The sequence below is a fragment of the Rhipicephalus microplus genome, chromosome 2, assembly GCF_043290135.1.
Source record: "Rhipicephalus microplus isolate Deutch F79 chromosome 2, USDA_Rmic, whole genome shotgun sequence".
NCBI classification, from domain to species: Eukaryota; Metazoa; Arthropoda; class Arachnida; order Ixodida; family Ixodidae; genus Rhipicephalus; species Rhipicephalus microplus.
The window spans coordinates 253,563,631-253,589,507 of record NC_134701.1 but is presented as its reverse complement, the minus strand read 5'-3'; the positions used below and the strand labels follow the sequence as shown (position 1 = coordinate 253,589,507).

General features: G+C 44.1%; 3 protein-coding genes across 8 annotated transcripts in view; 1 reads left to right on the top strand and 2 right to left on the bottom strand.

Annotated features, from left to right (window-relative positions):
• LOC119170100 (uncharacterized) overlaps positions 1-5,452 on the bottom strand; it is a 13,833-nt gene extending 8,381 nt beyond the window's left edge. The window contains exons 1-2 of one of the 4 annotated variants that reach the window (XM_075879897.1): positions 4,266-5,452; positions 628-824 (exon numbers count right to left, since the gene is read on the bottom strand). In XM_075879897.1, the coding sequence (XP_075736012.1) occupies positions 628-815 (188 nt within the window). In that variant the 5' untranslated portion in view covers positions 816-824; positions 4,266-5,452. Of the gene's footprint in view, positions 1-627; positions 825-1,099; positions 1,382-4,265 lie in introns of those variants that run through there. The other 3 variants (XM_075879886.1, XM_075879876.1, XM_075879902.1) reach the window with 3 other exon arrangements.
• On the top strand, positions 3,332-25,877 carry LOC119170102 (uncharacterized). 3 transcript variants are annotated; one of them, XR_012887488.1, is made up of 8 exons: positions 20,004-20,408; positions 20,507-20,641; positions 20,722-20,805; positions 21,772-21,896; positions 22,594-22,639; positions 24,038-24,075; positions 24,153-24,300; positions 24,878-25,136. XR_012887488.1 is itself a non-coding variant. In XM_075879928.1 (7 exons), the coding sequence occupies exons 2-7, from the start codon at positions 20,552-20,554 to the stop codon at positions 25,137-25,139; spliced, it is 870 nt and encodes a 289-aa protein (XP_075736043.1). In that variant the 5' UTR covers positions 3,332-3,435; positions 20,507-20,551; the 3' UTR covers positions 25,140-25,877. The 3 variants fall into 3 exon arrangements, 2 of the variants coding, with proteins under 2 accessions (XP_075736043.1, XP_037277037.2); XM_075879928.1 differs by lacking the exon at positions 20,004-20,408 and adding an exon at positions 3,332-3,435 and having other exon boundaries at positions 24,038-24,300; positions 24,878-25,877; XM_037421140.2 differs by having other exon boundaries at positions 20,013-20,408; positions 24,038-24,300; positions 24,878-25,877.
• Positions 11,000-16,947, bottom strand: LOC119170101 (uncharacterized). Its single transcript, XM_075885912.1, has 2 exons — positions 12,352-16,947; positions 11,000-11,375 (listed from the first exon to the last, which is right to left on the bottom strand). The coding sequence occupies exon 1, from the start codon at positions 16,945-16,947 to the stop codon at positions 12,391-12,393; it is 4,557 nt and encodes a 1,518-aa protein (XP_075742027.1). The 3' UTR covers positions 11,000-11,375; positions 12,352-12,390.

Here is a 25,877-nt window from a genome sequence, read left to right as displayed (position 1 = left end):
CTCCAAAAACGACCCCTGTTGTGATCTGATAACATTTTCTCCATGAAATTTCTTCGCGAATATTGCAAATCATTGTAAGCATTGACTTTTGTGTGCCTTTGGGCTTGGACAATAGGTTTTGCAGGGCCCCATTTAAAAGTCCCTTTACGCTGTGCCTGATACAGGTTTGATCTGACATACCGAGAAAATGTGACAACACTTAATATGAAAATCCTTGTTGTCAGTACTCGAGGCATTTTGGGGACCATGTGACAAGCGAGCAGAACTTTAACAACTTTACCTGTATTTGAAGCCTGGTGATCTCATACATGACATTCTCATGTGTGTATAAAAATATTGAGATAACTCTATCATTATGCATGGAATCGATGTGTACATTCAATTAGGAAAATGTTCACATACACACAAAAAAACATCAACTGCTGCATATTGCACATGTCATATGCCAGTATCTTATTTTCAGACATCAGTCTGCATTTTCAAATGTCAGAATTAATTCAATGTATCACGGACAGAGACAGCTAAATTATTCAATTATTCATTCTGTTTTAACTTAATGTGTCTTGTTATAAGAACCAAAAAACAAAAAACACAGCAGGATAACAGAGAACTAGATAAACTGCATACCTTAAAGCAGGATTTTTTGCCAAAAGCTTCTTCCAAAGGCTTTGCATTCTGCATTCAATGAGCTCCGCCGGAAGAAAGTTGTACTTTGTTACCATCTTTTTTATGTTATCATTGTAAAACCTTTCATAGACCGTAGGCTTGCTTCTCAAGTAGAGGAGATCACCAAACTCTCTTTCATACTCATCCATGACGTGAGCCTGAAATAAATTTGAAAAGTTATATTAGGCCCACTAATATAGATGGCCTAATTAAATAACTCGCTCAAGAACTGCAATAAGATGCTCAGAGAGCAACAATTACAGTATCACGTGCCGAAAAAATGTGTTCTATACCAGAACTTGTATAGCGCGTATAAGCAGCAACTAGATTATACAGTACAGCCTATACTCAGTGGGCCTTTGAGAATTCCCACCAGTCTATATCTCTGTGTGGGGTGCTAGCTGACTGGAACGCGTAAAATATGTGAACTTACGACTCTGACGCTTCACTAAAGGGTGCACGAGCTATTGCACTTTTCTCACTACTGAGCGCAACGTGACACGAGCTTCCGGCGAAGGAATTGCGACTAATATAGGTTGACAAGAATTGGCACCTGACACTTCTGGTTCATCACAGCTAGAGAATGCATATCAAAGCTTTATGCATTAAGTGCTGTCACGTGCCCTTCGTGTCATTTGTGCAATGCTCCGTTACAAGTTATAACGCGTCTTTGTTTCACATGTCACCCAAATTTATAGCAAATAAGCGGTTTTTGTTAATCGTGCCGCAGTGCGCTGCGTTGGTGCTCACAACCGTGCTCCCAAAAGCTAGGAGACGATACTAAAAGCTGCAGTAATGTCTGTGTAATAATAATTTAATCACTTCATAATATGTAACTTTTTATGTTTAAAGAGTTTTTAATGAGATATTTAGATTATATTTGCCGGCTGATTTGACTCACTTGTACAGTTTTGTACGCTGACGTCCACTTTCGTTCGTCTCATATTCGCCATGGACATCATCGACAATAAAGAGCGCGAAAACTTTGCGTGCTTTGCGTAGCATGTTGCATTGCTTGTATTTGGCGCGCTGTTATGAGTACAATTCTTATTCGTGAATGCTTGGCACCAGGAACTCAATTAAAAGTGATATTTAAGGTATCCGATCATAGAATAATGACTATAGATTAAAAGTATGCAATAGTTTTTTGTTGTTTTTAGGCCTTTCTCGGTTACATTACAACAAAATAAACTATCTATTTTCGAAACCAGTTGGAATTTTGTTACAATTTGGATGTGTAATTAAAAAGCCTCGTGCTCTAAATTCTGCTCTTATACTTGAACTGTACACACATACAGGTTTCCATTGCAAAAATAATTATTGTTGTACCTGCCCTGGCTTAAGATAGCTAGTACCTTCACCTAGCTAGTACCAACTTCTTGGTACTAGTTCGGTGAAGGCGATTTGTTTTCACACTGTCACTCAAATTCGTGCGACTTAAATGGGGAGGTCTTATTTTAGGTGGTTCCAGCAGTCGACGAACCAAGCACTAAAGTTGATACATGCATCTCCCCTTGTGCACATTTTTGGTGCAACACTTTTTAAATTGTATGTATGAAGTGGTGATAGCTTTCTTTCTTCTTTCCATCACAGCATATATATGTGAGCATTCACCTTCAGCCGTAGCTTTTGCTGAAGATGGGCATGAATAAACATTCCATACTACAGTGTGACTTTTCAAGTTTGAGATTTGTCTTTAGAGCCTAGTGCCAGTGTCACAAGTCTAACACCGCGGTCACAAGGCCACTTTTGATCACAGTCAGAGCAAGTACGGATCGTGCTTCTTGGTAGTAATAACACGTCAGTCGCTGCTATCCAGCAGAGCCTAATCTAGATCAAGTTTCGTGTAGACATCAATCAAATCACGATCACGGAGCCAGATCATGATAGTCTTAATCCCAGTCGGGCCTACTCACAAATAAATGTGACTGTATAGCAGCACCTGACTTGGATCGAGCCTAATCCAGATCAGCTCTGATCGCGATCTCAAGTGCCTGTATGACACTAGTATAAGATTTCTCTTTAGCCATAAGCGCACTGAACTTTGCTCAAACTTTCTTTTTATTAAAAAGTACAGCTGTGTGAATATGAAAATTTCAAGTGCAAAGTGAATTTGAATGCTGAAGTGTGAGTGCAAATCTAACCAATTGTTTCTAAAATACTTCTCAAATATTTTGAAGTGAAATTGAAGCAAAAAAACAAGGTTGGATAGTATTCCTGAACATATTATTATGAGACAACATCTTGAAGCCCTGGTGGGGAGGGGCATTTCATGGTTTTCTTATCAAGAATGAGGCAATGCAGAGGCAAAATTGTATTTATGTACTTGTACATGATTTGGTGCAACCAAAATGCTGCCGAAAACACTTAACATGTAAAAGGCAAAGATGATATTTCCTCATTCTCTCCTTCTCCTTCAACTTCTATGGAAGCCAAATTGATGTGGCAGACCAGAGTGTGCTCCCTTCGAATCCAGAGTTTCAAATCTGCCTTGCAGATGCCAATAATGTGAGGAGGTGGTGACACTTTCTGTAAAGTTGTTTGTGCCGCGTGGCGCTCGTGTCTCGCGCAGATGCCGTATTTCGAGGTCACAACTATTGAGCGGTAGGTAGCGTCGTGTTCGTGAGCGTATCTGATCACCACTGTCATCATCATGGTTAGGTCGGTAGCACTGGCGGTAACCCCTGGCAATAAGCCTTGGTGGCGGCACGAGAGAATTGAGCGAGTCTCTTTGGCGCGTGGCTGTTGGCGCGGCCGGTTGTCTCTCAGGTGGGTCCCGGACTCTTTGGTGCGCGGTACCGCGGGCCATCCGCCAATGGTCTTTGTGGGGAGTCAAGCGTTGGCGCTGCCGCCTTGTGTATGTTATGCTGTTGAGTGTTGCATAATTATGGGTAAGGATGTTTTAGCGTGTTTGAGCACAGTTGATGTATAATTATTTGGATGACGATATTATCGTTCTAAACGTAGTTAGATAAATGTGTGTTGTTTGGCTTGGATCATTCCAACCGCATCTACTGTGTCCATTCACTCCAAGAGCGTGGCTCTCTCCATTAATTGACCCCACAATGGATAAAGACATCCAAAATTTTAGATGCTAAAAATCTTCGGCGTCCATTTCTTCAGACTTTATAATTTTCAGGTCCAAAACGGCATTAATTCAGCCCCGACCACTGCCACATCTCTCATCTCCATGTTGGAACTAACGTTCGCTCAAGTCAATACATTTGGAACGGGGTCAGTCTGAAAGTCATCTTTGCCTCAATACAAGAATATGTAGGTGTTCTGTGGTGAAGCGTAATAAAAATGTGAAGGTGCCAATGTGAATCGAACATTGACTGTATTATTTTCGGGAAGTTCTGATAGTAAATGTCCGGAGTGAATCGAATTAAATGGCAAACACTATTATAAAAATATTCTAAATTCCGAACGTTTGCACTCCCCTACAAAAAAATACTACATTTGTGCATACTTGTTCAATGAAGTGCTCTCCAGTATCACTGTAACAACACTAGCTTTTCTCTAATGGGCTTACTTGTTAAGTGTTATATGCAGATGACGTCTTACAGTATATTGTTCAATCTATAGACTCCTTCACTTACCAATGTAAGTAAATATTACCAGCTGCTCTCTCACACATTCTTCTTGCTCCATTCTTCAATGCACAAATGTCACTGTGCTGCCAGGACTTGGAACCAGTTATGCCATGGTGGTCACATTTTTATTGAGGCAAAATTCTAGATGCCAGTGTACTGTGTGATCTTGGTGCACATTGAAGGTCACCAAACGATGGAAATTTCCAGAGCCCTCCCCTACGACATGCCTGTGGCTACGACATGTACTGTGGCTTTGACATGCAAAACTCCAGATATTACTATTGTAGTGGAGCATACGCACCAACGCGTATGTGCATTCGGAAGAGCACGAAAAGCCCCGCGGTCTGTTTTCGCGAGAAGCTGTGCCGCCTTTGCCAGACTTTGGCGTACGGCCATTTTTCGTTGCGACCTCGTTGGGACTCCTCTGGTGAAATAAACATCATCTACTTTTGGTGGAGGTTGCTGAGATCCCCAAGCAGACACCTGGAGCTCCGCTCTCGCAAGTTGGCCGAGAGACCACCACACAACATGACTGAAGCAGTCCCCAACCAGCACAAGCATCTTAGCACAGCCAGCACCATCGGCTGCCCCGTCTACCTGCCCCGGCGCTACCCGTTAACGGGACCCACCAATCTTCAGCGGCAGTGGTGAGCAAGATGTCGAAAACTGGCTCTCTTTGTACAAACGCGTAAGCGCCAGCAACAAGTGGGACGATGACTCTAAGCTCACCTATGTTATCTTTTACTTGGCTGACGTCGCTAAGCCTTGGTTTACTAACCGCCATCGCGAACTGGTTCACCTTTAAAACCCCCGTGACCGAAGCGTTCGGCCAGAGGTCCGCAAGCTCCGTGCTGAACAGCGTTTACGCCACCGAGCCTAGCAGCCTGGCGAGAGGTTTACTAGTTATATTGAGGATGTGCTCGACCTCTGCAGGTGTGTTAACCCATCTATGCCTGAAGAAGAGAATATTCGACAGATTCTCAAGGGCATTGAGGATGGCGCATTCCAGATGTTGCTGGTGAAAAGCCCGACCACGGTGGCAGTCCTCGTAAGCCTCTGCCAGAGCTTCAATGAATTGCGCCGTCAGCGTTTCATCGCCCGACAGATTGTCCCACCACCAGATTCGATCTCGGCCGTCGCACTCGCAAATGACAACGTTCGCCAAGGAACTCTGTCCCACCAGATCAAAGACTTCATCAGGGAGGAAGTCGCCCGACAGCTCTCCCTGCTGCCGCATAGCGTCGCGCCCACCGAAAACCTGCTTTCGACACTGCAGCAGGCGCACTGAAATGTGCGATGCCCTCTTTACAATTCCAGCCCCTTATCCATGCACTTCGGTACCATCTGATCTCTCAACTGCCGGCTACGCACCACCTGCACCACCTTAACCTCTCAGCTACGCAGCTGTGGTCGCGAGGCCCCCACCGCATCCAGTCTCCTTATCGGCTCCACCTCTTCCAGCTTCACCTCCAGTTTACAGGCCCCCATCTCACTTTTTTTGTCCATCTAATGAGTATCGCACCCATGAGAACCATCCTATCTGCTTTGCGTGTAGCATCGCTGGCCTCATTGCACGCTTCTGCCACCGCCGTCCCACACCTGCGCACGCCTACTTTGGAACTCCTACCTACGCGCCGCAGCAGGCCACCACGTCTGCATATGAACAGAGGCACTCCGACTCGGATCGTAGCCCATCAACTGCTTGTTTCCCATCCCCTCGTCACCGATCGCCATCGCCTATGCGTCGTCGACCACCTCCTGAGGAGTGTAGTTCCGGAGGCAAGAACTGCAACTTCTGCACAATTCTCAAGGCCTCCATTTTCGCCACAAAGTGTTGATGTCGATGTTGAGGGAGTCGCCACACTAGCGTTGATTGATACTGGGGGCGCTGTTTCTGTGATGAACGCAAAATGTTGTCAAAAACTGAAGAAAGTCACCACGTCTCTCTGTGGCATGGTGCTCGCCACGGCTCGCGCACATCGCATTCATCCCTCGGCTGTGTGTACGGCACGCATCGTCATCCAAGACGTTAGGTACATCGTTAAATTTTTTGTTCTACCATCTTGCTCTCATGGCCTTATCCTGGGTTGGGATTTCTTATCACGTCATGAAGCTATCATCGATTGTTTACGTGCGAAAGCTTCCCTTGCGCCAACATGTGAATTTCCATCACCCAATCGTTCTCCTCTGCTCTACAAACTCATCGCTGACGATGACATCACCTTGCCTCCGGAAACTCCAGTCTCTATTAACCTTTCACGTATGACGCAACCTGACGCCACGGTGGTGTTTACGCCATCTCCGGTTTTTACTGAACGCAAGGGCATCGTTCTCCCATTTGCCGTACTTACAATTGCGTCTGGTTCCACTGTAATGCTGGTTACCAACCACTGCAACTACCCCATTGGCTTACTCCGTGACGAAACCTTAGGGTATATACAACCTGTTGATGACATCGATGATATTATTCTTCCCGACGAAACCCCATGTCACATTGCCGCAATCACTCATGCGTCTGAGCTATCAAGTACGTCAGCCTTCGACAATGCTATTGATGCAGACCTTCCCCCCTCGCAGTCGCTAACTTGTTGCTCTCCTTAAAAAGTTTCGCTCATCTTTCGACTTTCAAGAACCTGCTTTGGGCCGCACCACGACTATCACTCATACTATTGACACTGGCTCACACTCCCCTCTGTGACAGCGTCCTTACCGTGTTTCTGCCGAAGAGCGCCGCGTCATTACGGAGCAAGTAGATGACAAGCTTAAACATAGAGTCATATACCCTTCTCAAAGCGCTTGGTCATCACCTGTGGTTCTGGTAAAGAAAAAAGATGGCACTGTTCGATTTTGTGTGGACTATCGCCGCTTAAACAAGATTACGAAGAAGAATGTCTACCCGCTACCATGAATAGATGAAACTCTCGACTGTTTACAAGGAGTCGAGTACTTTACATCCTTGGATCTGTGTTTTGGGTATTGGCAGGTGCCAATGGCTGAATGTGATCGCCCTAAAATAGCCTTTGTAACGCCGGATGGCCTATATGAGTTCAAAGTCATGCCATTTGGGCTCTGCAACGCGCCTGCGACATTAGAGCGCATGATCGATACCATCTTGCGTGCCCACAAATGGAAAACTTGCTTGTGTTGTCTGGACGACATCGTAGTCTTTTCAGCTGATTTCCCGACACATCTTGGTCGTCTCCACAAGATTCTGATGTGTCTAACTTCTGCAGGCCTACAACTTAACACCAAGAAGTGCCACTTCGCAGCACGAAAACTAACCATCATGAGACATGTTATCAGAAGAGACGATGTTCTTCCGAATCCCAATAAGCTTCGAGCTATCGCTGACTTCCCAATGCCCACATCACTCAAAGACCTAAGAAGTTTCGTTGGTCTCTGTTCCTACTTTCGTCGCTTCGTACGCAACTTCGCGTCCGTCATCGCATCTCTGACGAGTCTGCTTTCCAACAGCAAAGGTATATCTGCATGGTCACCTGCATGTGACAACGCATTTCGCCAGCTGTGCCGCCTGCTGACCTCACCACCTATTCTTTGTCACTACGACCCCACTGCTACCACAGAAATTCACATCGATGCAAGTGGCGTCGGTCTTGGTGCAGTTTTGGCACAACGGAAAGGCACCCAAGCCGAATACGTAGTCGCTTATGCAAGTCGCGCTCTCAAGAAGGCTCAATTGAATCACTCCGTCGCAGAGAAGGAGTGTTTGGCCATAATCTGGGTGTTGACGAAGTTTTGCCGGTACCTTTATGGCCGTCCTTTCGACGTAGTCACAGACCACCACGCTCTATGTTGGCTGTCCACCTTGAAAGACCCGTCCGGACGCCTGGGACGTTGGGCACTTCGATTGCAGGAATACGACATCCGTGTCATATATCGTTCAGGTCGCAAGCATGAAGATGCCGATGCACTTTCCCGATCGCCATTAACACCAGATATGGCTTCTTTGTGACCCCTTTTTACCACCTTGTCACCACTCGAAACCACTGACATGCTTTCAGAGTAGCTTAAAGACCCATACCTTGCCTTATTACTCGACTGCCTTACCGATCCATCTGCTGTCTCTTCCACAAGAGTGCTACGCCGGCAAGCAGCCCACTTTTCCATGCGGGACAATGTTCTGTACCACCGCAACTACATGCCTGGTGGTCGGAAGTGGCTCCTTGCTGTCCCTACTCATATGTACTCCGACATCTGCACGAATTTCCATGCAGATCCCCAAAGTGCTTACGCAGGTGTCCAAAAAACCTACGAAAGGCGGCGCCAACGATATTGCTACATACATAGCTATTGCATGAAGGGTGAACCATTCTGTGATCAGAAGACGATGTAGAGGACTGGTTTGCTCGCTCTGTGTGCTGCGCTCCGATTTTATCGGTGTAAATACACTGGCGAATAGTCACGTCACATCTCATTTTACGTAATATATTTGTGGTGGAGGTGCTGAGTAACGATGCCAGTACCTGTCGCACTAGCAAATATGTTATGTAAGATGAGACGGGACGTGACTATTTGCCAGTGTATTTACACTGATAAAATCGGAGCGCAGCACACAGAGCGAGCAAACCAATCCTCTTCGTCGTGTTCTGATCACAGAATGATTCACCTTTCATGCAATAGCTACGTAGCAATATTACTGGCGAGGAATGTATCGCTTTGTGCAGAAATACGTTCAGTCTTGCACCACTTGCCAACAAAACAAGACACCTCTGCGGTACCTTACTGGCATGTTACAGCCGCTCCCATGCCCGGCTCACCCATTCGACCGCATGGGTATCGACCTCTATGGCCCCCTCCCATATAGTGGCTCTGGAAACCAGTGGATTATTGTCAGCATCGATCATCTGACACGCTACGCTGAGACTGCAGCTCTATCGGCAGCGACCGCCCACGAAGTTGCACTCTTAGTTCTGCGCAGCTTCATTCTCTGCCATGGTGCTCCACAGGAATTACTGAGTGATAGGGGTCAAGTGTTCCTGTCGGAGGTCATCCAAGTTATTCTCGCTGAATGCAACATCATCCGCCGGAAATCTACCGCATACCATCCACAGACAAATGGCCTCACCGAGCGGTTCAACTGCACACATGGTGACATGCTATGGATGTACACTTCCTCCGACCACACCAACTGGGACGCTGTATTACCTTATGTTACCTTCCCTTATAACACCGCGATGCAAACGACTACTGGTTTTTCCCCGTTCTTTCTGTTGTACGGCCGCGAACCTTCCCCCTCACTGGAAACTATACTCCCGTACCGGCCTGATGCATCTGAGTGCTCTCCACTTTCTGAAGTCACCAGGTAAACTGAAGACTGCTGTCGGTTGACTCGGTCTTTGACTAGTGAGGCTCAAGATCTACAAAAGACTCGACATGACGACGTTCATCACAGAGCTCCTACGTTTCGTGCTGGCTCCCTTGTGTGGCTTTGGGTGCCCCCGCACCACCCACTGGAAACTATACTCCCGTACTGGCCTGATGCATCTGAGTGCTCTCCGCTTTCTGAAGTCACCAGGTACGCTGAAGACTGCCATCGGTTGGCTCTGTCTCGGACTAGTGAGGCTCAAGATCTACAAAAGACTCGACATGACGACGTTCATCACATAGCTCCTACGTTTCGTGCTGGCTCCCTTGTGTGGCTTTGGGTGCCCCCGCACGTTCCTGGCCGTTCTTCTAAACTTCTGGCCCGGCACCATGGTCCGTACCGTGTCATCGACGCGACCTTGCCGGTAACTTACATCATCGAGCCCCTAACACAATCACCAGATTTGAGCAGTCGAGGACGCGAGACCCTACACGTCGACCGTCTCAAGCCCTACTACGACCCCCTCATTGCGCGAACTCCCTGAGTCGCCAGGATGGCTACACTTCACCCCGGTGGGGGGGGGGTATTGTAGTGAAGCATACACACTAACGCGTATGCACCTTCAGAACAGAACGAAAAGCCCTGCACTCTGATCACGCAAAAACCTGTGCAGCCTTTGCCAGACTTTGCCGTACGGCCATTTTCCATTGCGACCTCGTTGCAACACCTCTGGTTAAATAAACATCATCACTCTATTAATAGGTGCCATTGAACTGCAGCTAGAAATTAAAATGTTAAGTTGGCTGAGACATGGAGTTTCCTAAAATTAACTAGAGAGCACTCTGGCGCTGCAATCGTTCAACGACCATGGGAATGATAGGTAGTACACGGATTTGCCTAGTCTTCGTGCTTGGGGGTGGCAAATCGCACTTGTGGCTTCGTTTATTGCAGTGTTCTGGTTTTGTTTCGAAGGAAAGAATAAAGCCTTTTGAACTCAGTGACTTCATTTGAAATGGCAAGCCTAAAAGAATAAGGTGTTGAAGCGCAACCTCTCATCATTTGCTGATTTTTCTTTCGTGAGAAGGCAGCTCCAAGCCACACGAACACACACGGAGCCAGAAGTACGAAAATTAGACAATTCCTTGTACTAACCATCCTTCCCATGCTCACTGAAGCGCTGTGCATTGCAGCTCCCATAGGCACTAGCACAAGAGGTCCCTCTAGTGTATATATAGGAAAGTCTATGGGCTGAGATTGGCGATAGTATCTCTGGAATACTAAGTCTAGGAGTTCAACCTTGACCTGAGGCCTGTTATGTGAGAAAGTGACCCAAAAGGAAGCTAGACCTTTAGTGGTGTTGAGTGTGAAGTGTTGCTTACAATTGATGCCTTCTGCATTGCTGAGAAAAATGTGCTTATGTTGGCTGAAACATTAATGGAACTTTATTTCACTTTAGAGATTGTTACAATAAATCCAAAACAGACTCTGTAACAACTCAAACTTTACCCGAAAAAGACTCTGACAATAAAATAGCGGTAGCCCTACCGGTTTTTACATATGTGTTAACTTAATGGCTTCTTGTTTTTCACTCTTGAAAACACTGCAATAAACTCTGTGTCAACCTTGGCACAACAAACTAAATTGATGGAAAACCCAGGCCTTTAAACTTCATAGTCGCCATCGGTAACATGACCACGGTCTTCGTCATCATCAAATGCGAAGAACTCTGCTTCACGACGAGACAGGAGTGGCGGGAGACTACCGTGCACTGATGAGTGGTCGGTGTCATCCTGAAATGACCAATTGATCATGTGATGTGCTGCTCCTGCTGTTTTTTTACAGTCTCTGTACTGCTTCATGCCAGAAGTGATTACTTTTGTACAGAGGTCACTCCTCACAAAACGCCCAACAAGCCAGTATTAAACTTGGCATGCTGAATTGACAGGAAGAGTGAATAGCATGCAAGGACATCGTAAAAACCTCTACCAGCTTTTGAGCAGCTAAAAGTCACCACTTCTTGTTGCAGTTCTAGCTGCATTCTCTCAAAAAAGCCTTGAAAAGGTGGCTTGACAGTTCGTGCCTTATAAGTTTATTACAGAGAACTTGAACCGAACTTGCAGGAACTATCTAAATACAGGTTCATGTGTGCATCGCTTGCCATGACAAACTTTGTGACTTGTAACTGGGCTGATGCTATTTTGTTTACAGTATTTGCTGTTAATAAACCCAATAGAACTGAGACATTTCTTTGACATATTGGAAAAGTGTACCCGATGTGACATACAAGGCTGGTCATTTATGCATTGAGGAATTGTCTTTGGGCATCTTGGCCTTGCTAGCAATATATTGATTATCTGTTGCCTTTAAGAGTGGATGATACCATGTTAGCTCTGTTTACAGGTTCCAGCTTACTATGCTTATGTCACTATAAGTGTTAAGCAGCTCTCAAGTATTGTCTCATTGTGAGAAACAACTCTGCTCACTGATATTTTTGGAATATGCCCAGAAATGTTTCATCGCTGTATTTACAACCAAAAAGGGCATGCCAATGTGAGGATCCAGAAAGACTGTGCTTGCTCCCACACATATCGCGGTCAAAATGTCGGCATGCAAACTCACGTGCGTAGTCTGATGAGATGCCAGTGGGAAAGATGAAAGAGTTCATGCAAGTTTTTGTTCATTTTTCCAACAAAGATGGAACGATAAAACAGGCAGGCTTGCATAGCTTGGTAAGCATGCCATTGCAATAGGCTAGAAAGACCTTACGTGTTTTTGTGCGTAGGAATGGATGGGAAAAGTGTTCTGTCATATCCCATACACCTTGGTAGTGTATGGGCTAGTTGTACCGACATTTGTCACCCTCTTGGCAGGCGTCCCAGAATCTTCCTGCTGAAAACGCACCCGCTTAGCATCTGGTCTGTTTGTGGCATTTTTACGAGGGTCATCCCGAGATGATGGCCTTGATTTTCTCTTGTTTGTTTCGGGCTCAGGATTGTCTGCGAGCCACGGGAACAGTTCTTCTTCAGACTCTGAATTATTTCTGCCACCGGAGGTTTTCAGGAAGTTGAGTGGAGTTGGAGTGAGATTTATTTTTAAAAAGCCGAGTGATCCACCAGATGTGGCTGCATCATCATCAGGACCAAATAAAAAGGAAGATGCATAGTCGTCATCGTCATCTTCAAATTCTGCGTTCAAATTGTGTACTTCGTTTCTTTCATTGTTTGCTTCCTTTGGCATCTCATGTTTCCCTACTTGTTCATTTTCACTTAGCACCAGATACGATCTCTTTGCTGTTTGTCCTCGATCTTTCTGGACTGAGCCAGCTTTTGGTTTTTTTCCAAGAACACCTCCTGTAGCATTGATTCGAGTGGCAGCTGCTCTGGCTTCGTTTTGCGAGTAAAGACCGCAGGCTTGCATGCGACTCGACATTTGTGACAAGCAACTTGAATATTCATTCTCGTCCAATTCCATTTCACTTCCACTGTCCTCTCTCATATCTGTGGTCAGGAACAAATCCTGCACTGCTTTCTCTTTGTGTGTTCCTGAATGTTGAATGCGGCACTGTGTCAATCCACGAAGGTCGTCGGAGCTTCTTGTCTGAGACATATCAGTCAAGTTAAGGTCACTTTGCCGTAGCTTACCATTCAACGTGTTTCCTTTCATAGACCCTGACAGTTGCAGTATATTTACACTGCTACCTTTGTCTTGACTGACAATTTTTGCTACACGTTGACATTTGTTCCACGCAATGTTGTCACCAAGAAAAGTAGATGTCGTAGGTTGTTTAGAGTTGGGCTTAGAACTCTGAGTGAGTTCCTGCCATTCCATATTTCTTGGATCAATCTCAATTTCTTCTTTGTTCTCAGTCTCGATTTCCATCCATGCTTCATCCTTTTCTTGAAGTTGTTGCTTTTGTTTACTGTACATCTTTTCTCTCTGGTTCTGATGTCTTTTCTCAGTCCCAGTGGCCTTCTTTGCACGTTCTTTCATGCACTTGGTTCTAATGCCTAGTGGAGTTTCTGGATCACTTTGTTGCTCATCTACCAGATCTTCACTGTTTCCAAGGACATGTCTTTTTAGATTCCTTTGCCTGAGACTTCTACGCTTTCGTGGCGTTTGTGGGCATATAAGTTCCACTGATTTTACAGACTTTGGAGTTTTGAAACTATCTTTAGCCAGCACATTGTCTCCAAAATCTGTACGTGTGGCATCTGCCCTAGGAGGGCTGCACAGAGGCTTGCCATTTTCTTTGTCAGAAATGGCCTCAGTGTTATCGTAGCATTTTGTAGCTACTGCCTTTCGTGTGGCCTTGGCTGCTGAGACTTTTGCCATGGGCGTTGGACAACTTGTCACAGTCTTTCCCCGTACTTTCCTTTGTCCTTGACTTTCCGCAGAAGTAGTTGTAGCGTAGTTTGTAGCTGCCTTGCTACCTTCAGTAAACTTCTTGCTCAGTACCAACTTGTTATTAGTGTCGCTGCTTGTTGTGTCCTCTTGTAGTTCTTTGCTAGTACTTTTCAACTTTTCAAGCTCTGCTGGATCGGCAATGGCATCCTTACTGATACGTCGTGCGGGGTATGCAATGGCTGTTTGGCCTGGTGTTTCACTGCTCTTTGCATTCTTTCGTGTGTATGTTTGCATGCAAACAATGTCCCTCACTGGTCCCTGCATCATATCATTGCCTATTTCATCCTTTCCTGCTGTTTCGTTCTTCTTTTCACCTGCTGTAAGGTCGGGTGCAATGTGAATCCAAGTATTGCCCCTGCTTTCGATGCACCTTTTGCTTGCCATGGTTTGTCCAGATTTCTTTTTGCCGTCACTTTGCCCCACTTGTGGGTTTTCATTTGTCTTCTTTTGTTCTTTTTGCTTTTCACACACTGTGGATGCACTTTGTGTGTCATCTTTTTCATCAATGCTCCTGGTCACTGCTTCAGTTACTTTGCTGCCCTTCTTATCAATGTCCAAAGGCTGCTGTGGCAACTCTTTATGTATGTTGCAGCCTTTGTAAGCTTGAGAAGCTGTTTTGGCACTCTCCTGAACATTATTTCTTGTCTTGTCTTTGGTTGCTTTTGAGTCTGGCATAGTCGCATGTTGTAAAATTGAAGCAGTTTGTGCAATCATCAGTTTTTTACTCCTGTTGTCAACATTTCTAGGACATTTGTCAGTGAATGCCTTTTTGCTGATTTCATGAGGTTGAGAAACAACTGCAGTATTTCTGTGAACATCGTTCTCGCTTTTAACGTTAATACATTTATTAACTAAAGCAGGTCGTTGCCCATTTGGTTTGTCAGTGTTGCCAGTGTCCACATGGCATTTGTCTGCCTCTGGCATTTTGCATGCCTTATGTCCAATGTCATCAGTGGAGACCACCGTGACATTCTTCTGAACACAATTCTTGTCACTTGTACTCTTTTTGCCCAGTTTGCTTGTTGTTTTATATTGCCAGAGTGAAGCAGGTTTCTGCCTGTTGTCCCCTTCTATGTCACTCTTCCTTCTGACATCTGCAAAGGTTTTGTTAGTGGATGGCTCCTTGCAGGTCTTGTGCTGTTCATGAAGTTCAGTGAGGACTGAAGCATCATTTTTGTCTGACAACATTGACACTGTAGCATTTAGAGAAACTGACGTATGTTTTTGCGTGTCGTTCAGTTTACCATTTTTATCACCAGCCTCATGGGACCATTTTTCATCAAAGGTCTTATTGCATATCTTGTGCCCTTTTTCAGCACAGGAGACCCCTGCCTCATTCTTGTGAATGTCATTCTCATTTTTGGCATGATTTTTGTTTGCTGCTGGCATAGTGGCATCTGCAACAGGTTCTTGCTTGCTTTCTAATTTTTTATCATTAAAATTGTCCTCTAATGAATGTTCGGAATAGTTTCCAGCCATCTTTTTAGTTAGGTAACTGAGAGATAGCTTTGTCTTGACATGCCTGCCTTCAGCACGTCTGCTTAGTTTGTGTCCCGTGGCTGCTTCTTGAGGTTCTTGCTTGTTTGTGGCACTTGTGCAATTCGACTTCTCAGCCTGTATATTTTCTGTTTCTCTGGGCTGCGATGCCTTTGAAACGACTTTGTATCTGTCGTAACTTGAGTTTGTGCTTTCATTCTGTGGCTTTCTTACACAGAGTTCCTCTGATGATTTCCTTGATTTCTGTAGCTCGCCGAACCCGATCACCTCACCGCTGTCATTTCCTGATCCAGATGTAATTGGCTTTTCTGGTGTGACTGCTTCATGTGGTTGCGTCACCGAAGTGTCACTTTCCTTGAGCTGTCTGATCCCATTGTCTTTGTTGTCTTTTTGTTTGCTCTCCTCTCCATGTAGCGGCTTTGCTTCACTCTTATCACATATCTGCAACCGTGCAGTAGCAGCTTCTTCGTAAATGTGACTTGTAAAGCTACTGCAGCTTTCCTTAGAGTCGTCAGTTGTGGGTTTGTCTTGCGCATCATCTTCCGACAAACTTGTGGTGTCGGACTGTCTCAATTTGTTTGGCTGTTTTAAAATACCTTCCTCACTGCTGCCACTGGTCTCAAGTGCAGCGCTATCCTCATCTTCTTCGTCAGTCTCACTTGCAGAAATTGTTACCGTTGTCTGCGTAGCAAAGTGCGTGGTAACATCACCGATGTCTCTTGTGTCTTTGTCCACATGTGCCACCGAATTAGTATCACGTTTTTTATCTTCGATGACCGTGTCCAGTTGCTTGGTCCCATCTACTTTTCGCTCCAGTAGATTAACATTTCTCATTGCATCAGTTGTGACATGGTGCAGCATTGCATGGCCTGATTCTGCCACTGTTGCTTTCGCAGCAACATCTGAGTCATTGTACTTTATAACAGCTGCAGTGGTCAGTTCATTCTTACAGACCAGGCTGTTCTGTTTGTCCTTGGTTGTGTGAAATGAGGGTTCATGTTTTATCGTGAGATGGTTAGATATGGACACAACATCGCCATTGCATACCTCATCAGAGATGCCTGTACTGTCATCCGATGAGTGTTCTTCTGATGCATCACTTTGGCTCGCTTCGCTTGTCTTGTCACTTGTTGATGAAGGATCATCGTCTTGGTCTTTTTCTCGTTCTTTTTCATCATCACTGTGTTGGGGTGTTGCTGGTCTTTCAGTCTCTTTTGGGACAGTTGTTGAGTGTCTGGTGACCCGTATATCTAGTGGCCTGTAACGATTCTCCACAGCCCTTCTGTTATACGTCTTGGTCTTAAAGCCAGGAAGTGGGGTTTGGAAGAGGTCCCCTTCACAGTCTTCATCCTCATCATGGTATGTCAAGGATTCTGATCTCTGGGAACATCTTCGTCGTGGCTTGTAACATGATTGGGCATTTCCCTTGGATCTTCTGTTAGAAAATATACAAAGCATCATGCTTTCAAGTTCTTCCTCACAATGACAATAATATTATTAATAGTTTTATTGTTATGAATGCACTTTTGTGTATGCGGAAGTATTGTATTCACCTTTGCCTGGTCTTTGCTTGCTTGTTCTTTGCACAGAGGAGCTTTGCGTCTCTGATGTTACTTTCATGCCTGCTCCTGGACGATAAATTTCTATGTAAGGGCAATAATTAAACACAACGAGTGCACTACAGGTATTTTTTGGGGACGAATGCATAAGACACATATGTAGGTTTCCGAATGGCTTTAGACAATCTTCGCTATTGACAGAATCTTCAACGATGCCATTGTGAACACGCAAGTCAAACATTCAGCATGCATGTAAGAGAGCTAGGAATATTGCATAACACATTGTTCACTTCTTCTGCAGAATTTGAGCCGCGCTCATAAGCACAACAGCCCATGAATGAAGGCCATATGCCGATTGTTCATGGACGTGAGCTACTTCCAAAGAAAAGCTCTAACATTTGTGCATTCTTTATAACATTTTGTAAGTGCGAAAGTGGCAGTTGCTAATTGTCCTCTTTGCTCTGTTGCTGTTAAACATGATTGTGAGATGCCACTCTTTATTGCTCCATTGAAAGAGAGAGGGAAGAAAAGAAAAAGGTGACAAGCAGGTTACTCCGCATTACCGTCTGTGCTCGGGAAAAGAAAAAGCGCGGCCGCGGTAGCCTTGTGGCTACAGCCCTCGGCTGCTTACCCGTAGGTCGCAGGAGCGAATCCCGGCTACGGTGGCTGCATTTTCGATGGAGGTGAAAATGCTGTATGCCCGTGTGCTCAGATTCGGGTGCACATTAAAGAACCCCAGGTCGTTGAAATTTCCGGAGCCCTTCACTACGGAAGGGCTCCTTCACTGTTCTCATGGAAAACACCGTTATACTTGTTATCAAGTTCTTTAAAAAAAAAAACACCATGCCTGCGGAACACAGCACAGGCAAAGCAAAATCTTGAAGAGCGGCCTTTATAGAGCCTTTTTTACACTCTTCGGGTAACTGCTAGAATCACACTTGCACAGTACCCACAATGCCATAAATCATCATAATTTCTGTGTAGTGTGTAAGTTTCCACTATGCCATTATTCATCATTCTTCGGAGAAGTGTGGTACTCACTACAGACTTGCAAGGATTTATGTGCATATTGTTGATGCTGTGGCTGATGACGAATGAAGAATTATGCCCGCGGTTTTTCTAAGCGGTTGGAGCCTTCAACGAGCGACTCATAACACAATCAATATTGCATGACACCTGTTTGTTCCTTTGCTGTACGAAAACGCTTTATTAAACATATTAACGCAATTTGTCACCCAACATGAAGCCTGCCTGGGCTCGGTTTGCAACGAAGCTTCAAGCGCCAGTGCAGCTCAGTTTATAGAATACGGGGCTGGCACAGAGATGGCCCTGGTTCGAATCCGATTCTGTCCTCGGCATTTTTCATTTAGTTAGTTTTTTTCCTGTTTCGCGGTAGTGGTTACAGACATCGACAGCAGTGGAGGCATTGGCGGACAACTACAGCGCCAAAAACGACCCCTGTTGTGATCTCATAACATTTTCGTCGTGAAATTTCTTCGCGAATATTGCAAGGCATTGTAAGCACTGACTTTTGTATGCCTTTGGGCTTGCACAAAAGGTTTAGCAGGGCCCAAATTAAAAGTCCCTTTATGCTGTGCCTAATATAGATTTGATCTGACATTTTGAGAAAATGTGACAACACTTAATATGCAAATCCTTGTTGTCAGTAGTCAAGGCATTTTGGGGACCATGTGACGATGGAGCATAACTTTAAAAACTTTGCCTGTATTTTCAGCCTGGCGATCTCGTACATGGCATTCTCATGTGTGTATAAAAATATTGAGAAAACTGTATCATTATGCATGGAATCAATGAGTACATTCAATTAGGAAAATGTTCACATACACACAAAAAAACATGAACTGCTGCATATTGCACATGTCACATGCCAGTATCTTATTTTCGGACATCAGTCTGCATTTTTAAATGTCAGAATTAATTCAATGTATCACAGACAGAGAGAGCTAAATTATTCAATTATCCGTTCTGTTTTAGCTTAATGTGTCTTGTCGCAGGAACTAAAAAAAAACATAACAGGATAACAGAGAACTAGATAAACTGCATACCTTAAAGCAGGATTTTTTGCCAAAAGCTTCTTCCAAAGGCTTTGCATTCTGCATTCAATGAGCTCCGCCGGAAGAAAGTTGTACTTCGTTACCATGTTTTTTATGTTATCATTGTAAAACCTTTCATAGACCGTAGGCTTGCTTCTCAAGTAGAGGAGATCGCCAAACTCTCTTTCATACTCATCCATGACGTGAGCCTGAAATAAATTTGAAAAGTTATATTAGGCCCACTAATATAGATGGCCTAATTAAATAACTCGCTCAAGAACTGCAATTAGATGCTCAGAGAGCAACAATTACAGTATCACGTGCCGAAAAGATGTGTTCTATACCAGAACTTGTATAGCGCGAATAAGCAGCAACTAGATTATACAGTACAGCCTATACTCAGTAGACCTTTGAGAATTCCCACCAGTCTATATCTCCGTGTGGGGTGCTGGCTCACTCGAACGCGTAAAATATGTGAACTTACGACTCTGACGCTTCGCTAAAGGGGGCACGAGCTATTGCACCTCTCTTGGCACCTGACACTTCTGGTTCATCACAGCTAGAGAATGCATATCAAGGCTTTATGCATTAAGTGTTGTCACGTGCCCTTCGTGTCATTTGTGCAATGCTCCGTTACAAGTTATAACGCGTCTTTGCTTCACATGTCACCCAAATTTATAGCAAATAAGCGGTTTTTGTTACCTCGTGCGGCAGTGCGCTGCGTTGGTGCTCCCAACCGTGCTCCTAACAGCTAGCAGACGATACTAAAAGCCGCGGTAAAGTCTGTGTAAAATTGGTTTAATCACTTCATAATATGTAAGTTTTTAGGTTTAAAGAGTTTCTAATGAGATATTTAGATTATATTTGCCGGCTGGTTTGACTCGCTTGTACAGTTTTGTAAGCTGACGTCCACTTTCGTTCGTCTCATATTCGCCATGGACATCATCGACAATAAATAGCGCGAAAACTTTGCGTGCTTTGCGTAGCATGTTGCATTGCTTGTATTTGGCGCGTTGTTGTGAGTACGACTCTTATTCGTGAATGCTTGGCACCAGGAACTAATGTAAAAAGTGCGAAGACGACGACGGACAATAGAGAAACACTTTCGCAGCCGATCCCCTGCGGTGGGTTGTGCCAGGTCGCCAAGGAACAACCAACACACACGCGCTGAGCGGCGTTCCCCATGGAAGCCGTGGCCAGGAATATACACCATTTCTTTCACGTTGTACTCGTCAAGGCTCACGATGAGCCACTTTGGACTCGAATCTCGCTAGAGAGGAGCATCCAGTGGGCCAAGTACTGTGAGAAGGTACTGTTTTAACAACGGACGTCATTGATAAAACAAACGAGTGCATGCGCAGTACAAGTTTTTAACGACGCGAATTGTATTGCGTGCCATTTCTACAGGTGCACCACGAAGCCATTACGAAAGGTTACGCCAGTTACGTGGCGATGATGCTGAAGGACATGAGTAGGGCGACACCCGATCGGAGAGTGGTGACTTTCGACGATCTCGAACTTTCGTCGCAACTGCTAGTGGCGGTGAGCTTCGACCGCGCGCGCCTACTTGATAGAGTGGAGGAAAGTAAAAGCGACCCTTTTTTTTTTTGTACGAACCGCAGGAACTTCTTCAGTGCCCCTTGTTGAGAAAGGGAACTGTTCAGATCATACTGGAGTCCGAGCTGTCACACGAGCCATGGTTGGAGGTAATGTGCTTCATGTCTGTACCAGCCGGGCCAGATTTAAGAGAGAAAATAAGACAGCACCGCATATTTTCCTGGCCTGCTGTGACAAGAGAAAAGTCAATCATTCAGACGCGTTGCCTCTCCCACGTCCTCGTACATTAACAAGACAAATAAAAAAACAATCCTTCTGTTCCGACCGTTGGTCACTACAATGCATGACCAAAGATGTGTTTCAGAGACGGCTAGTCAATAAACCTTAACTCATTTGGCAATACAGTATTTAGAACAAAAGTATCCCTACGAAAATTTGCTATGGGGCTGCTGCTGGACCAGAAAACAAAAATGAGAAAGCACATGTGTGGAAACATATATGTACTAAAGAATTTGTAATATCTGGATTGCCCCACAATAACTGGTAGTATTGCACCTTGCACCAACAGCATGACTTGGGCTGCGGTATTCATTCACACGATGTAACCGTTTACACCAGACAATGAGACATGGCTGTTTTCCCATAACGTATATGTACGAAAGTGCTCACCATGAACTGCACGCATGCTGACATGCAGCTATTAGTGTTCCGTATTAATGTGGTAGGGCAGGTAGAATCTGTTTTCCTACTTTCAGAGTTGCTGTTGTCACAGATGAAGATTGACGTAAAAAGTTGTGCGCAATCTTTTAATATAAGCAACCGTAATTGTTGCTTTGCTCTTAGCTTTCGACATGCCACAGTTCAGCTACTGCTGGGAAGATCATTTTTGGTTAAGCATGCATTACTCAGATATAGTAGCTTGTATAATGTGCAGCGACTTTCATGTGGTATCTTTTGTTGCTGTTTCCTTTTGTAAATCAGACAAGTTGTATGCTTCATTCTACATTTGCCTGTCATGTACAGCTTCCCTAACAAGGCTAGTGAAGCGTGCTGTAGCTCAGTAAAAGAATGAAGTTGTCACTTATTCACTCAGCATAACTTTGATTGCACTTCAGGTTATGTGCGAGATATTTGTGATCAACTCAATACTGAAGGATTTAAGCATAGAAAAGGAGGTCAAACAACCCGAATTTCAGAGAGAGTCCCAAATGCTCATGGAAAAGCTGTTCCGACTTTCTGGGTAGGTGGTAAGCATGTGCTGTGTTCTTCCACTGTTTGATTGAAACCGATTCGTTATTTTGTTGTGCCAGCACGACTCAATGCTTGCTACTGAGCACAAATCTTGCGAAATTTGCAGGCAATTGCCCTGCCCAGTTTCCTCTATCTGATCTTATTAAGCATGTGTTGTATACAGTATCTCTTGGCGACCAGCTTTTTTCTCTCACGTAAGGGAAGACAAACTGAATGTGATAATATCTGGCTGTAGCTGTATAAGTTTAAATGTCTTCTCTCCAACATATTTTATGATTGAAATGTGCTTTAGTGATATTTAGTGGTAAAACCTCAGAAATAAGCCTGAATGAGCCGAGAACAAAATGCTACGTATGCACAAGAAGTACACACAGATGTACAGATTTGTACACACAAATCATCATGCGTTGCTATCAAACTGAGAACTCTCTATTTGAGAATGCAGCATGGTATAACATGCCTGCTGTTGACAGGCAGGTTTTTGCTTATTTCTGGTGTTTACAATGTTTTCAACATGTCTAAATGTCCGAGTGCATGAAATTTCGATATGAAAAGCATAGAAATGCTGTTCAGTGGGAATGATTGAAATATGTTTCATGAATATGTAAAAGTGTAAACAACACTCGCTTGTGAGGTCTGATGTTAAGGAGTCTGTTTGCAACTTAAACTTCTACTTGCTTTTACAGAAATGCACTGGATAAACAATTAGACCTATTGTTGAGAAATTCACCTGTGAGTAGCCTCATTATATTGGCATGACTGCACTCAACCTTTCGAACTTGTTGTTTTGTGATTCATTCCGATTGCTTGGCTGCTTTAAAGAATAGCGGAAAAGAAAAAAAAAAGAGTGCAAGTTAAATTTTGTTTGCCAACTTGTTTTGCAATACTTTTCACAAGTCAGGGATTTACATCCTTTTTACGTCACGCAAATTCGCGGTGTTGCCCTGTGCTCAAATAAATTAAAGCGTGACTTTTTTTGATTTAGTGCACATACTGCTGGATTAATAATACAGTAGAATATCATTAATTGAAACTGAAGGGGACTATAAAATTGTTTGAATTAAGTGGAGTTCGAATTAGTAGGCAGCTTTTATTGTACTATTAAGCAAAGCTTCTCGAAGTTACGTTTTCAGTGGCGGTGGCACAATTCATGAAGAACCAGGTACTGGTGATGTGTACCAAATTGCGGGTACACACAAACCAGCCATTGAAGGAGCGTCGATTGCATACATATTTCTATGCATCGTTTTCCAGTAACTGATGCTCCCTTGATCGTGCGCTTGCAAGCGATCAGCTGCGTCTTATATGGAAATCAAATCTTTTTATCAAAGGCACTTGTCAGTTCATGTTTCTGCATTTCCTTGTTGCCTTTCACTGATGCATTTTGTTGTGCCACATATGACCAAAGGAATGTCGTAATTCCCAGCATGTGGGAAGGAAAAAGTGAGGATTGAGCATTGCACAATGCGATAGATGAATAGTAGGTCAAGTATGCACTTGCCATTTTGCTTCGTTTTCCCTTATTTCCTCGATGGGAAGGACTCCCAATTTTGTTATATTTTTTTTTTCACATGACATGTAAATAAGAGTGCTAAAAAATGCGTGAAACGGGGCAATGACATCATTATGCAGGCACAGTTGCTAACAATTTTCCTTATGTTGCCTAAGAAGAAGTTTACCGTAAAATGCCGAACAAGCGCCCTCCCGGCGGTTAGGGATAATCCGACCAGATTTGAGAGAAAGGCACTTGTTCGGTCCCGGATTGGTCATTGGGGCTTATTTCGGAACACCTGGTAAAAGGAGGGGGCTCTTCTTGCTCAGCATTTTACGGTGTCGTCTCTCACGACAGTAGAGACATACATTGAGTTTTCTATGAATGTGTTAGATGGCAGCATGTAAATCTAGTGTGTCCAGAATAAGTCATTCAGAATAAGTATGCTCATTAGTTTGCTAGTCATTCATCACAGCCCTAGGTTCAATTTTATTTATGCACTACGAACAGAGCAGTGGAGTTTGCAGTTTTCCACTGCCTGAGGAATGAGGCAATGATTGCCGAGTTTATTCTGTTATTGTCACTTTCAAGGTAGTCATTGCCCTACTTGTGAGAAGTATTCTCATTTTCTTCTTTAGGAGGCATTACTGAAACTTGTCAGCTGCGAGGATATCAGGTACCGTGCACTGACGTGTAGTGCTGGCCTCTGGACTGCTCGGAGGCTTACAATTGACGACGACCCCGTGTCTGCAGCTGTATGGAGGCAAGAGAGCAGACTGCTGTGTAAGGCAGCCTGCAGAAGTCCCAGTCTGATGCAGTGCCTATTACAGAGGCTACAGGTACACGCTGAAAGCATGGAGCCGTGTTTCGTCGCAGGAGCAGATGAATGGATTCTAACGAGGTGCGTCCAGAAACCTGGGCACTTTGTGCTCATCTTCGTTTCTCGAAAACGCCCCGTGAACATACCTGAATTCTTCAGGTTTCGAATTGATATGCTAGTGAACCTTTGAACTTTTATATTTGTGAAAATCCCAGGGACAAAACTCTACAGAGGGTGGTTTCCTTGATCTTTTTTTCTGTGTTTGCTCTGAAACACAAAACCTTTTGTGAGACACACTATTATTGTTAACGATTTATTTTTATGCATGCCAAACAAGCCGGGGCAAACATTGAAAAGCAGGAACTGATAAGCAGTAACTGTTCCCAACTCGGTCACTGACATGGTGATAATTTCATCATTATTTTGTTCGAGAATGTGGCAAATTTTGTAGTGGAACAACAATGACTCGCCTGCCTTTATGCCACAGTCATGTATGATAGCGGCGCCAAGTAAGCGGGCATTGTGTGCAATGCTGTGTCTCATGGCATTGGGGATGAAGTCCCCTTAACAGTTCACCATAATGGGGAACTTATTTAGCCTTCATAGTTAATGATGCTGAAGACTTCTTGTTATGAATGCAGATGTTTCCTTTTTTCAGGAACAGCCCTGCAGGCGCTTGGGACTGGAAGCGTCTTGCTGAAATCTGGACTGCACTGAATTTAACAGCAGATGGCGCTTCATCGTCATCGGTGCTTACAGCTTTTCTTAAACAAGCACGAAGTGGATCGCATGGGGACTTTTGGGATGATCTTTTTTTCTACTGTGAATCTTCTCGTAGCAGTTGTAATAACACCAAAATGCCTGTCGTTGCCAACTCATCTGGCGAGAGTGGTTTGTTACTACGCGACTGTTGCCGCTAGGTGTGAAATTTGTTTGCAGGTAGCAACAATGTAGCTGTAAATGAGCACATGCTGCTCCCCCTGTTTAAGTGAAGATAGCGTAGCAATTTGCATAGGGCATTTCTTTGACACCACGTCCTAACTGAATGAATGACAATGGCCACGACATTAACTTCTTGGAATCTACTACAGTGAATAAATATCAACGCATTTAGAAATACAGCCCATATTAATCTTAAAACGAATACTTGTCTATTTCACACTTTAGTGCAATATCTGGTTCCCTCAATCCAACGCAACATTAGGTTACTGTTCGAAGACCACCGTCAATTGATGTCACAAGATTGGCATGTTATTGTTAGTAGTGTCCCGAATTCTTGATGATCTGCAGTGATAGTTATAATGCTTCTATCATTACGCTAATGAGCTATCTCAGAAACCACCATTTTTTATTGTTAAGGAGTTGTACATTTTGTATTGACAATGTAGGGTCACAAAGTTTTTTGGTAGATGTACTGCTTCCAATTCTCACTTGCCACTTTTGAGATACATGTGTGAACTTTAAACGCTATTTTTTAATGTGCGTTTTCTTGGGTTTGTATATCTTTACATGACACGACAGCTGTAGATCTGTGAATAAGTTTTTGATATAGCTTACGATTTTAGAGAAACATTTTTTATTATGCATTTTTCGATGTCGTGCATTGCTTTGACTATTTTGTTTTATATGGGAATGCTATTAAAAATCATGAAACCTAA